Source organism: Bos indicus x Bos taurus, chromosome 24, assembly GCF_003369695.1.
Source record: "Bos indicus x Bos taurus breed Angus x Brahman F1 hybrid chromosome 24, Bos_hybrid_MaternalHap_v2.0, whole genome shotgun sequence".
NCBI lineage: Eukaryota > Metazoa > Chordata > Mammalia > Artiodactyla > Bovidae > Bos > Bos indicus x Bos taurus.
The window spans coordinates 641,430-653,446 of record NC_040099.1 but is presented as its reverse complement, the minus strand read 5'-3'; the positions used below and the strand labels follow the sequence as shown (position 1 = coordinate 653,446).

Here is a 12,017-nt window from a genome sequence, read left to right as displayed (position 1 = left end):
GCAGGTGGATTCTTATCCGATTGCCACCAGAAAAAGTCCTCCCCTCTCTTTTTGGCATTGGTGATTTATATCAGCTTTTTTTTGACCAGTGGTCACATGATATTGATTTCCTTCTTTTTATCTTTGACCTCTCTGTGATTTTGTATTTGAAGTGAAATTTTTATAGACAGCATACAATTGTTGCTGTTGTTCAGTCTCTTAAGTTGTATTTCACTCTTTGTGACCTCATGGACTGTAACATGCCAGGCTCCTCTGTCCGCCACTGTTTCTTGGAGTTTGCTCAAATTCTTGCTGGTGATGCTATCTAACCATCTCATCCTCTGCCAGCCCCTTCCCCTTTTGCCTCAGTCTTTCCTAGCATCAGGGTCTTTTCCAGTGCGTCTGCCCTTTGTATCACTTGGCCAAAGTATTGGAGCTTCAGCAACAGTCCTTCCATATTCAGGGTTGATTTCCTTTAGGAAATGGTTTCCTTTAGGACTGGTTTGATCTCCTTGCTGTCCAAGGGACTCTCAATAGTCTTCTCCAATACCACAATTTGAAAGCAGTTCTTTGGTGCTCAGCCTTTTTTATGGTCCAACTCTCACATCCGTACATGACTGCTGGAAAAACCATAGCTTTCACTAAATGGACCTTTGCTGGCAAGATGATGCCTGCTTTTTAATATGTTGTCTAGGTTTGTGGTAGATTTTCTTCCAGGGAGCAGGCGTCTTTTTAATTTCATGGCTGTGGTCATCGTCTGCAGGGATTTTGGAACCAAAGAAAGTAAAATCTGTCACTGCTTCCACTTTTTCACCTTCTAGTTGCCATGAAGCGATGGGACTGGATATCATGATCTTAGTTTTTTGAATGTTTAGTGTTAAGCCAGCTTTTTCACCCTCCTTTTTCACCCTCATCAAAAGGCTCTTTAGTTCTTCTTCACTTTCTGCCACTAGAGTGGTATCATTTACATATCTGAGGTTGATGAATCCCAGCAGTCTTGATTCCAGTTTGTGAATTCATCTAGCCCGGCATTTTGGATGGTGTACTCTGCAAAGAAGTTAAATAAGCAGGGTGACAGTATGCAGCCTTGGACTCCTTTCCTGATTTTGAACCAGTCAGTCAACATATAATTGGATTGTGGTTTTTAACTCAGTCTGACATTCTATACTTCTTATTTGAGTGTTTAGACCAGAGGTAGGCAAACTGGGCCAAATCTGGCTTGCTGTCCATTTTGTAAATAAACTTCTTGAAATATAGCTTTGCTTGTCTGTGTTTACATACTGTCTGTGGCTGCTTTTGTGCACAGTGGTAAGCTTGAGGAGTTGTTTCAGACAGACTGCATGCTGGCTAAGCCTTACATATTCACTGTCTGACTTCTTACCAACACTTGGAGTGCCCACATCATCCCACCCCAGACACGCTTCTCCATGGGGCTCACACTGGGAAGACAGTGTTTGCTCATGTGGGTTTTCTCTTTCAGAAATTATTTGTGGGAAATCTGATCTGTTTATTTCTTATAAGATGGTATTTTTAAAACTACATATATATATATATTTATGTATGTTTTTGAATTTATGGAAGACTAAAGACATGGAAAGAATCCAGCACCCCAGCAAGTGTGGCCAGGAAGGAAATCAGCTCTGTAATAGGACAGTTTAATGAAGCGCAAACAAGAAGTGTGGGAAAGGAAGAAAAAAATGTATTGAATTTAAGACTCTGTGAAACTCAGAAGATACGTTTACTAAGTATAAACTCTGTAAGGACTTGACATAAATTGAAAGGCAGCTGCTGAAGTACAGAAGCTGTAGTATTAACTTGGATTATTTCAGCATTTTCCCCAGGTCTCCAGCTTGATGGGAACTCTGTCAGCGTTTGCCATGGGGTATATTTTCATTTCAGTTTTCCCATGTAGATTTCCCTTTCTTTCTTTCTTTATCTCCTTCCCTCCCTTTCTACGCACTGTGCAGCATAGGGTGTCTCATTTCCCTGACCAGGGATTGAACCTGTGCTCCCTGCGGTGGGAGTGCTGGGACTTGCGACCACTGGTCCACCAGGGAAGCCCCTTGCATGTCGATTTCTTCAGGGCCAAAGAATCCCACTGGGTTCCTTCTTCTTTATCTTATGAAATTACATAATAATCTCTGTTTTTCTCCCTTTCTAAAAGGACCTTAAAGGCTTTGACCCAGGAGAGAAGTACTTTTATAACACATCATGGGGAGATATTTCTCTGTGGGAACCTTCTGGAAAGAAAGTGGTATGTATTTTTATTTCCAATTTTCATGTTTCCTCAGAACGTGGGGTAAGTGTTGGTTTAGTTCTGAGGAACATCATGTGTTTCTGGGTTGCAGATGAATGAAAGGGATGAGGAGGGGTATAATGTAAACATTTAGGGAAGTAGAAAAAGTTAAATGTTTTATAATACAGGATTGTTGATGCTGTGAGAGTTCTCTGCATATAAAGTTGATGAAGTGATACAGTGAAATTATTATATTATTATTATGTGCCTCTGATATAAGAAGGGCTTTTGAGTTATGTAACTATTCTGAGTAAAAAGAAATGACTTCAAGTATGAGCATACATTCTGGTTTCAAAAATTAAAAATATGGAGTTTGAATCGGGGAACACAATTTATAATAAATTTGAAACCTCAATGTTAAGCAGATTCCCACTAAACTATGTGACATACTGCTGAGTTCTCCGTTGTAAAGTGTTTCCTCTGGAAAACCTTCCTGCCGCCCAGCCGCTGGGTTAGCACCTCTTCGGCTCCAGGCAGCTTGCCCCAAGGGGACCAGCCTCTGCTCATTGCCTCCCCCTCCCATTTGTCCAAATAGCGTAGCCCTTGAGAATTCTGGCTTAAAAAAGCTTTCTGTAACTCGTCAGTCGTTTTTCTGTCAGAATTTTATTTGTAAACATTTCTGTTGTCACCTTGTCCTCTTGAGTCCTGCTTTCTGCCTGTTCTGTGTCTCTTCCCTTCCTTGACCCGACATTCCCCTCTGTACCAACAGACACAAGATTCCTTGAAACCGCTCTGATTTGGCTATTCTGCTCAGAACAGCTCATGGCTTTTCAAATATGCCTTATTTTGAATACCTTGGCTTCGTGAATATTTTCTTAGGCCTGTCTGATTTTTCTCATCTGAATTCCTAAAAGATTGTATGTAATATGCAGTATAATGTATAATTATATGCTCTTCATCAAGAAACATTTTTTGAATTCCTGCTACAACTTTCTGAGTGCTTGATGCAAAAGGTGAAAGTTAAGGTTCTTTTCCTTAGGGAGTTTATGTTTTTTGGTGTGTGAATGGGCACAAAAAGTTAAATAACAATGTGAAATAGTGGAAATTGAATATGTTAAATAGGTACCATATTCAGAAAAAATAAACCACTGTTACCTGGCATGGTAGAGGCTGTGTTACGTGCTAGTTTTAGTACCTTGCTCTGTATTTGTAGAGAACCTTCTTTAATTTGTGTCTGGGAAATAGGATTTTTGAACAAAGACAGTTTTTCGGCCACTGCAGCAGGAATGTGCTACTCGGCTGGATTATGTGGCTCATGCTGCAGAGAAATGAGATGTGCTGGATATCTGGGTTTGGGATGGAGATGCTTGTGTTATGTTGGAAATGAAGCCCAGCTGTTATGGGACCTGAAGATGTGGCCTTAGGCAGAAGGGAGACAGGGATGATCTCGGAGACAAGGCATCCTGCAGTGCCCGTGATGCCTGACTCCACTTCTTTCTGCTTCTCTCCTTAGTTATTTTTCTGTTACAGTGAACCAAGGTCTCACCCTCCAGTTACTTCTGATTGATCACTTTCCTAGAACTTTGACTTACAGGTTTTTCTCTAAACATTTGCTTTCACGTCTCTTGGGTAATTGCCAGGTGTGAGATTGCTGGGTTGTACAATATATGGTCCATCTCTGTAACAAACTGTCGGACTGTTTTCCAAAGTGGCTGTACCATGTTGCTTTCCCACCAGTGGTGTGTGTCCCGGCTGCTCTGCGTCCTCACTGGACTCAATCAGGGTATTTGTGCTTTTGGATTTAACTGCTTATTTTCCATTTTAATAGGCTTGTAGTGGTGTCTTCTCTGGTTTTAATTTGCATCTCCCTAGTGACTGACAGTGTTGAGCATCTTTACGTGTGTTTCCGTGGCATCTGGATACCCTCTTTAGTTTAAAGTATTCTACTCTTAAATGTTTTGCCAGTTTTCTAAAAATTGGGTCATATGTTTCCTTACTGAGACTTGAACATGTCCACAGTGTGTTTTATGGACACAAGTCCTTTATTAGGTACGTGGTTTGTAAATATTGTCTTCTAGCTTGTGGTTTGTCTTTTTGTCTTTTAAAGTATCTTTCAAAGAGAAGATTTCTTACTTTGATAAAATCCTGTTTATAATTTTTTTCTACTGTTGTTCAGTCACTCAATCATGTCTGACTCTTTGCAACCCCATGGACTGCAGCACACCAGGATTCCCTATCCTTCCACTATCTCCCAAAGTTTGCTCAAACTCATGTCCATTGAGTTGATGATGCCATCCAACAATCTCATCCTCTGTCATCCCCTTCTCCTCCTGCCCTCAATCTTTCCGAGCATCGGGGTCTTTTCCAGTGAGTCGGCTCTTTGCATCAGGTGGCCAAAGTTTTGGAGCTTCAGCTTCAGTATCAATCCTTCTAGTGAATATTCAGGGTTGATTTCCTTTAGGATTGACTGGTTTGATTTCCTTGCAGTCCAGGGGACTCTGAACAGTCTTCTCCTGCATTACAGTTGAAAGCATCAATTCTTTGATGCTCAGCCTTCTTTATGGTCCAACTCTCACAGCCATCCGTGGCTACTGGAAAAACCATAGCTTTAACTAGACGGACCTTTGTTGGCAAAGTTATGTCTCTGCTTTTTAATATGATGTCTAGGTTTGTTGTAGATTTTCTTCCAAGGAGCAAGTGTTTTTAATTTCATGGCTGCAGTCACCGTCAGCAGTGATTTTGGAGCCCAAGAAAATAAAAGTCTGTCACTGTTCCCTTTTTTCCCCACATCTATTTGCCATGAAGTGATGGGACCAGATGCCATAATCTTCGTTTTTTGAATGTTAAGTTTTAAGGCAGCTTTTACACTCCTCTTTGACCTTCATCAAGAGGCTGTTTAGTTCCTGTTTGCTTTCTGCCATTAGGGTGTGTCACCTGCATATCTGAGGTTATTGATGTTTCTCCTGGCAACCTTGATTACAGCTTGTGCTTCATCGAGTCTGGTATTTTGCATGATGTACTACTCTGCATCGAAGTTAAAGAAGGAGGGTGACAATATACAGTCTTGATGTACTCCTTTCCCAATTTTGAACCAGTCTGTTGTTTTGTGTCCAGTTCTAACTGTTGCTTTTTGATCAGCATACAGATTTCTCAGGAGGCATGTATTTTCTATTATGGATTGTATTTATGGTGTCTTATTTAAGAAATCTTTCCTTGATCCAAAGATCTGTTCAGTACTAACAGATAGTAACAAGTTGTTAGTTCTATTGACTCTTTAACTGGGTGTAATTTTCATTAAGTATCTGGTTTTTCAATACAGTATTTTTGGAGTATAAGATGCTCCATTTTAAATGAACCACAAATGAAACTAAAGTACAGCATAAGGTGCTTCCAGATTTCAGAGATATTAAAATAGAAAAAAGTGTGTCCAAATTGGTGAAACATATTTTTTAAAATGTGATGTGTGGTTGGCTGTCCCCTAGGTTTTTTATAGATTCTCCTGGAAATGCCAGAACCTGGGATTTCTTAATTGCTGAAAAGGCAGTAGTGACATGTTGTTGAATGTGTTTGGGTGCTTTCTCTGATCAGTGACCCAAGAGGAAGACTGTGTGACTAGCAGAGAGAGTGACAAAACCCACAGGAGGGGAATTTGTATGTGTATGTGTGTGTGTGTGAGTGGTCTCCGAGCACTGGGAAGGACGGGGGTGGCCAGCGGCCACTGCATCAGCGGGAAACAGCTGCAGGGCGGGAGGACCTCTGCCCTCTTGTCTAACCTGTCCACACCCTGGCCTTCCTGCTTTGTGAAACTAGGCCCAGTGTTTTCTGGTGCTCCAGCTCTGGGATCTGGTGCCTGCCATGCTACTCTCACGTCAGACCAGCAAGGCTTCCTGGATGTTAGAACACATTGTGCTCCTCAGTTGGCCAGCTGTTGTACAAATGTCTGTTCTTATGCCCCAGGCTTGTTGAATTCCCCATATTTGCCTTACAGAGAGATACCATGTTGTAAGAGTGGCAGTCTGTGGCTTGAACTTACCTCAGGCTTATTCACAGTGAGTGAGCCACAGCTCCTCTGTCTTCAGTGGTTATCACTGTGCATTTGTCTTCTGGAATCTGGGAAATGAAAGGGGTGATCGGTTTAACAATTATCAAGTTTGGTTAAGTTATAACATTCCAGAAGTTTTAGAATTTGGAGTAAAAACAACTTGGAACTAAGAAAAGTGGAATAAAAAAGGGAGAAAGTAATTTTTTCTTGCTGAGAATTGAGTTCAATTGATGCAGTTGATTCAGAGTATAGGATTAAATAATGAGATTTGTGATTTTAATGGCTGGCTTTGGAAATGGGTTTCAGGTAGCTATGTTTTTGGGGCCAAACGCAGTTTGTATGTATGGCCTAAATGCTGAGAATAGTTGTTACATTTTTAAAGTGTTTTAGGAAGAAAATGAAAAGGGTTTTGTGATGTGTGTTGTCTGTAGCTGCTTTTCCTTACAACACAGCCCTAGATCCAGCAAGTTAGAAGAAAAAATATCGTTTACTTGTTAACTGTAGATTGTGTAGCATCTGATTTTTATTAAACTATGTAGTTTTATTAAACTGTGCTTGACTTTTTTTTTTTAACAGAGATATCGAACAAAACCATACTGTTGTAGCCTCTGTAAATACTCCACAAAAGTGCTTACTTCATTCAAAAATCATTTACATCGCTACCATGAAGATGAAATTGACCAGGAGCTGGTGATCCCTTGCCCAAACTGCGTGTTTTCCTCTCAACCCAGAGTTGTGGGAAGGCACTTCAGAATGTTTCATGCACCTGCTCGGAAAGTCCAGAATTACACAGTGAATATTTTAGGTGAAACAAAATCATCTAGGAGTGATGTGATAAGTTTTACATGTTTAAAATGTAACTTTTCAAACACTCTGTACTACAGCATGAAGAAGCATGTGCTGGTAGCACATTTTCACTACTTAATTAACTCCTACTTTGGCCTGAGGACTGAGGAGATGGGTGAGCATCCAGGAGCTGACGACACTCTCTGTGCAGAGAAGTTGCCCCTGTCTGACAGGTATTACTGTAAAAAGTGCAACGCCAATGCCAGCAGCCAGGACGCTTTAATGTATCATATTTTGACATCCGATATACACCGGGATTTGGAGAACAAGCTTAGGTCTGTGATCTCAGAACATATTAAGAAGACTGGCCTTTTGAAGCAGATGCATATTGCTCCCAAACCAGCTGCACACGTGGCCATACCGCCGAATAGCAGTGCTCCAGGCATCCCAGCCTCCTCTCCGTGCTTCCACCTTGCCTTGCCGCAGAATGGCCAGAGCCAGACCGTGGTGCAGCCGGTTCAGGGTGCAGCCCCTCCGGCGACTGTGGGTGCGGGGGCTGTGGGCAGTGTCACCCACTCTCCGCCCGCGGTAGCCCAGCCTCACATGACTCTGGTCTCTAGTCCTCTGCCAGTGGGCCAGAGCAGCCTCACTCTGCCACCCTCAACGCCTCAGCCTGTCTTTCTGTCTCACGGAGTGCCACTTAATCAGGCAGCAAACCCTCCTGTGTTGCCTTTGAGTCAGCCGGTTGGACCTGTAAATAAGTCTGTTGGAACCAGTATCCTCCCCATAAACCAGACCATCCGCCCGGGGGTTTTGCCTCTCAACCAGCCTGTGGGGCCCATAAGCAGGCCAGTTGGACCTGGAGTTCTCTCGGTGAATAGACCTGTTGGGTCTGGGGTCCTCCCTGTCAACCCATCTGTCACCCCTGGAGTGCTTCAGGCAGTCTCACCAGGGGTGATTTCTGTGAGTCGGACAGTCCCGTCAGGGGTCCTTCCTGCAGGACAGGTGACCCCTGCTGGGGTCATCCCTTCAGGACAGACAGCGACTTCTGGGGTTCTCCCTGCTGGCCAGGTGGTTCAGTCAGGGGTGCTCCCCATTGGGCAGACGGCCCCCTCAGGAGCACTGCCCACAGGGCTGACGGTCCCGCTGCGGGTGCTCCCGCCTGGCCAGGTAGTCCCACCTGGGCTCCTTCCCCCCAACCAGACAGTCTCATCAGCCGTTCTTCCTGTGAACCAGGGCATTAACTCTGGTGTTCTTCAGCTCAGTCAGCCGGTCATGTCAGGAGTTCTTCCTGTGGGCCAGCCAGTGAGGCCTGGGGTCCTGCAGCTTAATCAGTCTGTGAATACCAACATTCTGCCTGCAAATCAGACCATTAGACCCGGTGCTTCGCCAAACACCACTTTCCTGACGTCGGGCTCTATTCTCCGACAACTCATACCCACAGGGAAACAAGTGAATGGCATTCCCACGTACACACTTGCCCCGGTGTCTGTCACTCTGCCCGTGCCCCCTGGAAGCGTCGCCACCGTTGCCCCTCCCCAGATGCCCATCCAGCTCCTGCAGTCGGGCCCAGCTGCCCAGATGGCCAGTTCCATGGCCGGCATGCCCTCCCCTCCCGTGGTGGTAAATGCCACTCAGAATATGTTTGTTCAGGCCTCTTCGTCTGTGGCAGAGGCGAATCAGGTGCTCAAACAGGCCAAGCAATGGAAAACCTGTCCCGTTTGCAATGAGCTCTTTCCTTCCAACGTGTACCAGGTCCATATGGAAGTGGCACATAAGCACAGTGAATCCAAAGCTGCTGACAAACTGGAGCCAGAGAAACTGGCAGCATGTGCGCCGTTTTTAAAGTGGATGAGAGAGAAGACAGTGCGGTGTCTGTCTTGTAAGTGCTTAGTTTCGGAGGAGGAGCTTATCCATCACTTACTGATGCACGGGCTGGGGTGCTTGTTCTGCCCGTGCACCTTCCACGATATCAGAGGCCTCTCAGAGCACAGTCGGACCATGCACCTGGGGAAGAAGAAGCTGCCCATGGATTACAGTAACAAAGGTTTTCAACTGGATATCGACGCCAACGGCAACCTGCTGTTTCCCCACCTTGACTTTATTACCATATTGCCCAGGGAGGAGCTGGGCGAGCGGGAGGTCTACCTGGCCATCCTGGCGGGGATACACTCCAAGTCGCTGGTGCCCGTGTACATCAAGGTGAGGCCCCAGGCTGAGGGTGCGTCTGGGAGGCCCGGCAAGCAGGTGTTGACCTGCCCCTTTTGCTTTGGCACCTTTGTGACAACGGAGGCATACGAGCTGCATCTGAAGGAGAGGCACCACATCACGCCCACAGTCCACACGATTCTGAAGTCTCCGGCTTTCAAGTGCATCCACTGCTGCGGGGTCTACACCGGCAACATGACGCTGGCAGCCATTGCCATCCACCTGCTGCGCTGCCGCAGCGCCCCCAAGGACAGTAGCCCTGACCTGCAGGGCCAGCCCGGCCTCCTGGAGAACAGCGAGCTGCTTTTAGTCAACGGCGAGGTGATCCACGACCCCAGCTTCTCAGTGAAGAGAAAGCTGCCCGATGGCCACTCCGGGGCCGAAGACCAGAGGGATGGCACGGAGCGGCCCCTCATCATAGACGCGGACACAGACCCGGCCCCAGAAAAGGCAGCGAGCGCTGCACCTGTTAAACGGCAGCGGAGTGAGGGCAGGACGGAGGGACCGCCTGTTAGTGACGACGCTCTTCAGATTTTAGCATTAAATCCTAAAAAGTACGAAGACCGTTCTTACGAAGACAAAAAGCAGTTTCTTAGGGATTATTTCCACAAGAGACCATATCCCAGTAAAAAGGAAATAGAATTGTTATCCTCACTCTTATGGGTGTGGAAAATTGACGTGGCTTCATTTTTTGGAAAAAGAAGGTATATTTGCATGAAAGCAATAAAAAATCACAAGCCTTCTGTACTTTTAGGCTTTGACATGTGTGAACTTAAAAATGTTAAACACAGATTGAACTTTGAGCATGAACCACAAAACTTGTAAAAAAAAAAAAAGTTAGGAAATCTAAAGTATTAGATGAATAGCAGTTTTTTCAATTGAGATTTTAAAAAATGTTATTTTCTTCACTGTATGTTGAACTAATCAATTTCAGTGGTCTTTATGCTGCTCTTTAGATTTCTTTCAGGTGCTCAGAAAGACTTCTATATAAAGAAGTGAATAGTTCTTTCAAATTTGTTTCCTGCAGTTTGATTTTGTAACAATTATTTTTTGTTTTTTCCTGTCATGTAAATTAAATCTTTTGATAATTCATGCACGCCTTGTTTTCCCAGTAGTGTCAGTATCGTATGATAAAAACTGAAATCTATATATGTTTATTTTTCATTTAAGGAAATTTCAGCTTGTTTCAGAACACTTGATTAACTGCAAATTAAAACTGCTCTCCCTCAGCTTCCCAAGTAGCAGCAGATGATACAGTAAATGTTTAGAGAAGTGAGTAGCAGCCTCCGTGACATGTCTGGTTCCTTAAGGATGCACTGCATTAACTTATGCTGATTTCTTCTTGTAAGGTATTTGCTTATTAGATTATAATTTTGATTTATGTTTTTTCAGTTGTTTACGTCCTAACAGTTGTTTTTGATTGTAACTCAGAAAACCAAATGTTTTCATTTGTTAAAAATATACTGAACCTGAAGTCTGGTATTTAAATCAAGAGTTATTTTACAAATAAAGTAATTCTGTAGGTACAAAATACTTCTTACTGTAGACTTTTCCCCTCTTTTTGATATGGTGATGTCTTCTCCATTCAAAGACAAGACAATAAATCTTTAGTGCCTTTAGAACAAACACTGAAAACACACACAAGCTCTCCTCCTAACCTAACTGTTCATAAACCAGCGAACGGGAAAGTCTGTGTTACTCAGGAATAAAATGTTGATCCCTGAGTGTGGCTACTAAGATTTAAACAGGTTTTCAGGGAACAGGTGAAATGTATGGACTGGAGCTAGTCTCCTAGTTGGTGTATTAAATCTGACAGTTTCCTGGAGGTAAATTTATTCATTCTGGGAAAATGGGCTTTCCCATAGCCTGGTGTCCAGGTTACTGGGATGGGCTATTGCTAAGGAATCAAGCGTGTTACTGTCCTTCGGCCAACTAGACCTCGTTTTTTCCACAAAATCTGAAATAACTTAAAGCACCAGAAGCAGTTATGGAAACCAGCCTGTTTGACCTTGAGCCGCAGTGTTGGTGATGCACGGCAGAGGCGCCTGTGCCGCGTGCTTGGAAGATGCGACAGTCTACCACGTGGATTTTTAATAATTCTTGCATGTCATTGCTGTAACGTACATTTTTGAGGCAATCGTGAAACTGATGTGTGTGTGATTGTTGGTGTGCTCTGTTGTAAATTCAAAGAGCTTGTTCAAGTTTTTTTTTTTACTTATTGTTTTCAGAGTGTCTATTTTGAATTAAAACTTGTTATACCACTGCAAGTAGAACTGTTTAATTCTTTTAAATGTTAAAACATCATGATGATTCAGAAACAATTTAAACATGAAAGTAGATACCATATTTGTTGTTGTGAAAATAAGCACACCCCCAAAAGGCTGACGAATTACAGGGTCATGAAGTAGCTGTGGCTGGAGATCCTTGCTTTGTGTGACAGTGGCCGGGAGTTGCCTTTCTCCAGGCTGAGCTCTGTGCCAACTGGCTCAGCTTGCCATGTGTGTGGCTTGGCCAGCGCTCCTTCAGTTGTGAGACTTCGGGGCTCTGTTTGCGTTTGGGGCCTGGTCAGTCTGTCGGGCTGACCGTCCTGTCCATTGCAGGATCAGAGCAGCATCGCCAGCCTCTTTCCTCCCAGCCGTGGCCCCTGCATCCTCTCCAGGCTGTGTCCCTCCGGCAGAGAGGAACAGCCCTGAGCAGAACCACTGTGACTAAGGAATTTTGGTTGCTGGCTGTAGTCCAGCTTTTGATGTGGAGTCTTTTTATATG

At 44.0% G+C, this 12,017-nt stretch overlaps 1 protein-coding gene across 4 annotated transcripts in view; it reads left to right on the top strand.

Annotated features, from left to right (window-relative positions):
- Positions 1-11,518, top strand: part of ADNP2 (ADNP homeobox 2) — a 32,618-nt gene extending 21,100 nt beyond the window's left edge. For all 4 annotated transcript variants that reach the window (XM_027525656.1, XM_027525655.1, XM_027525654.1 and 1 more), the window contains exons 3-4: positions 2,144-2,233; positions 6,834-11,518. In XM_027525656.1, the coding sequence (XP_027381457.1) occupies positions 2,144-2,233; positions 6,834-10,076 (3,333 nt within the window). In that variant the 3' untranslated portion in view covers positions 10,077-11,518. The remainder of the gene's footprint in view (positions 1-2,143; positions 2,234-6,833) is intronic.
- The last annotated feature ends 499 nt before the right edge of the window (positions 11,519-12,017 follow it).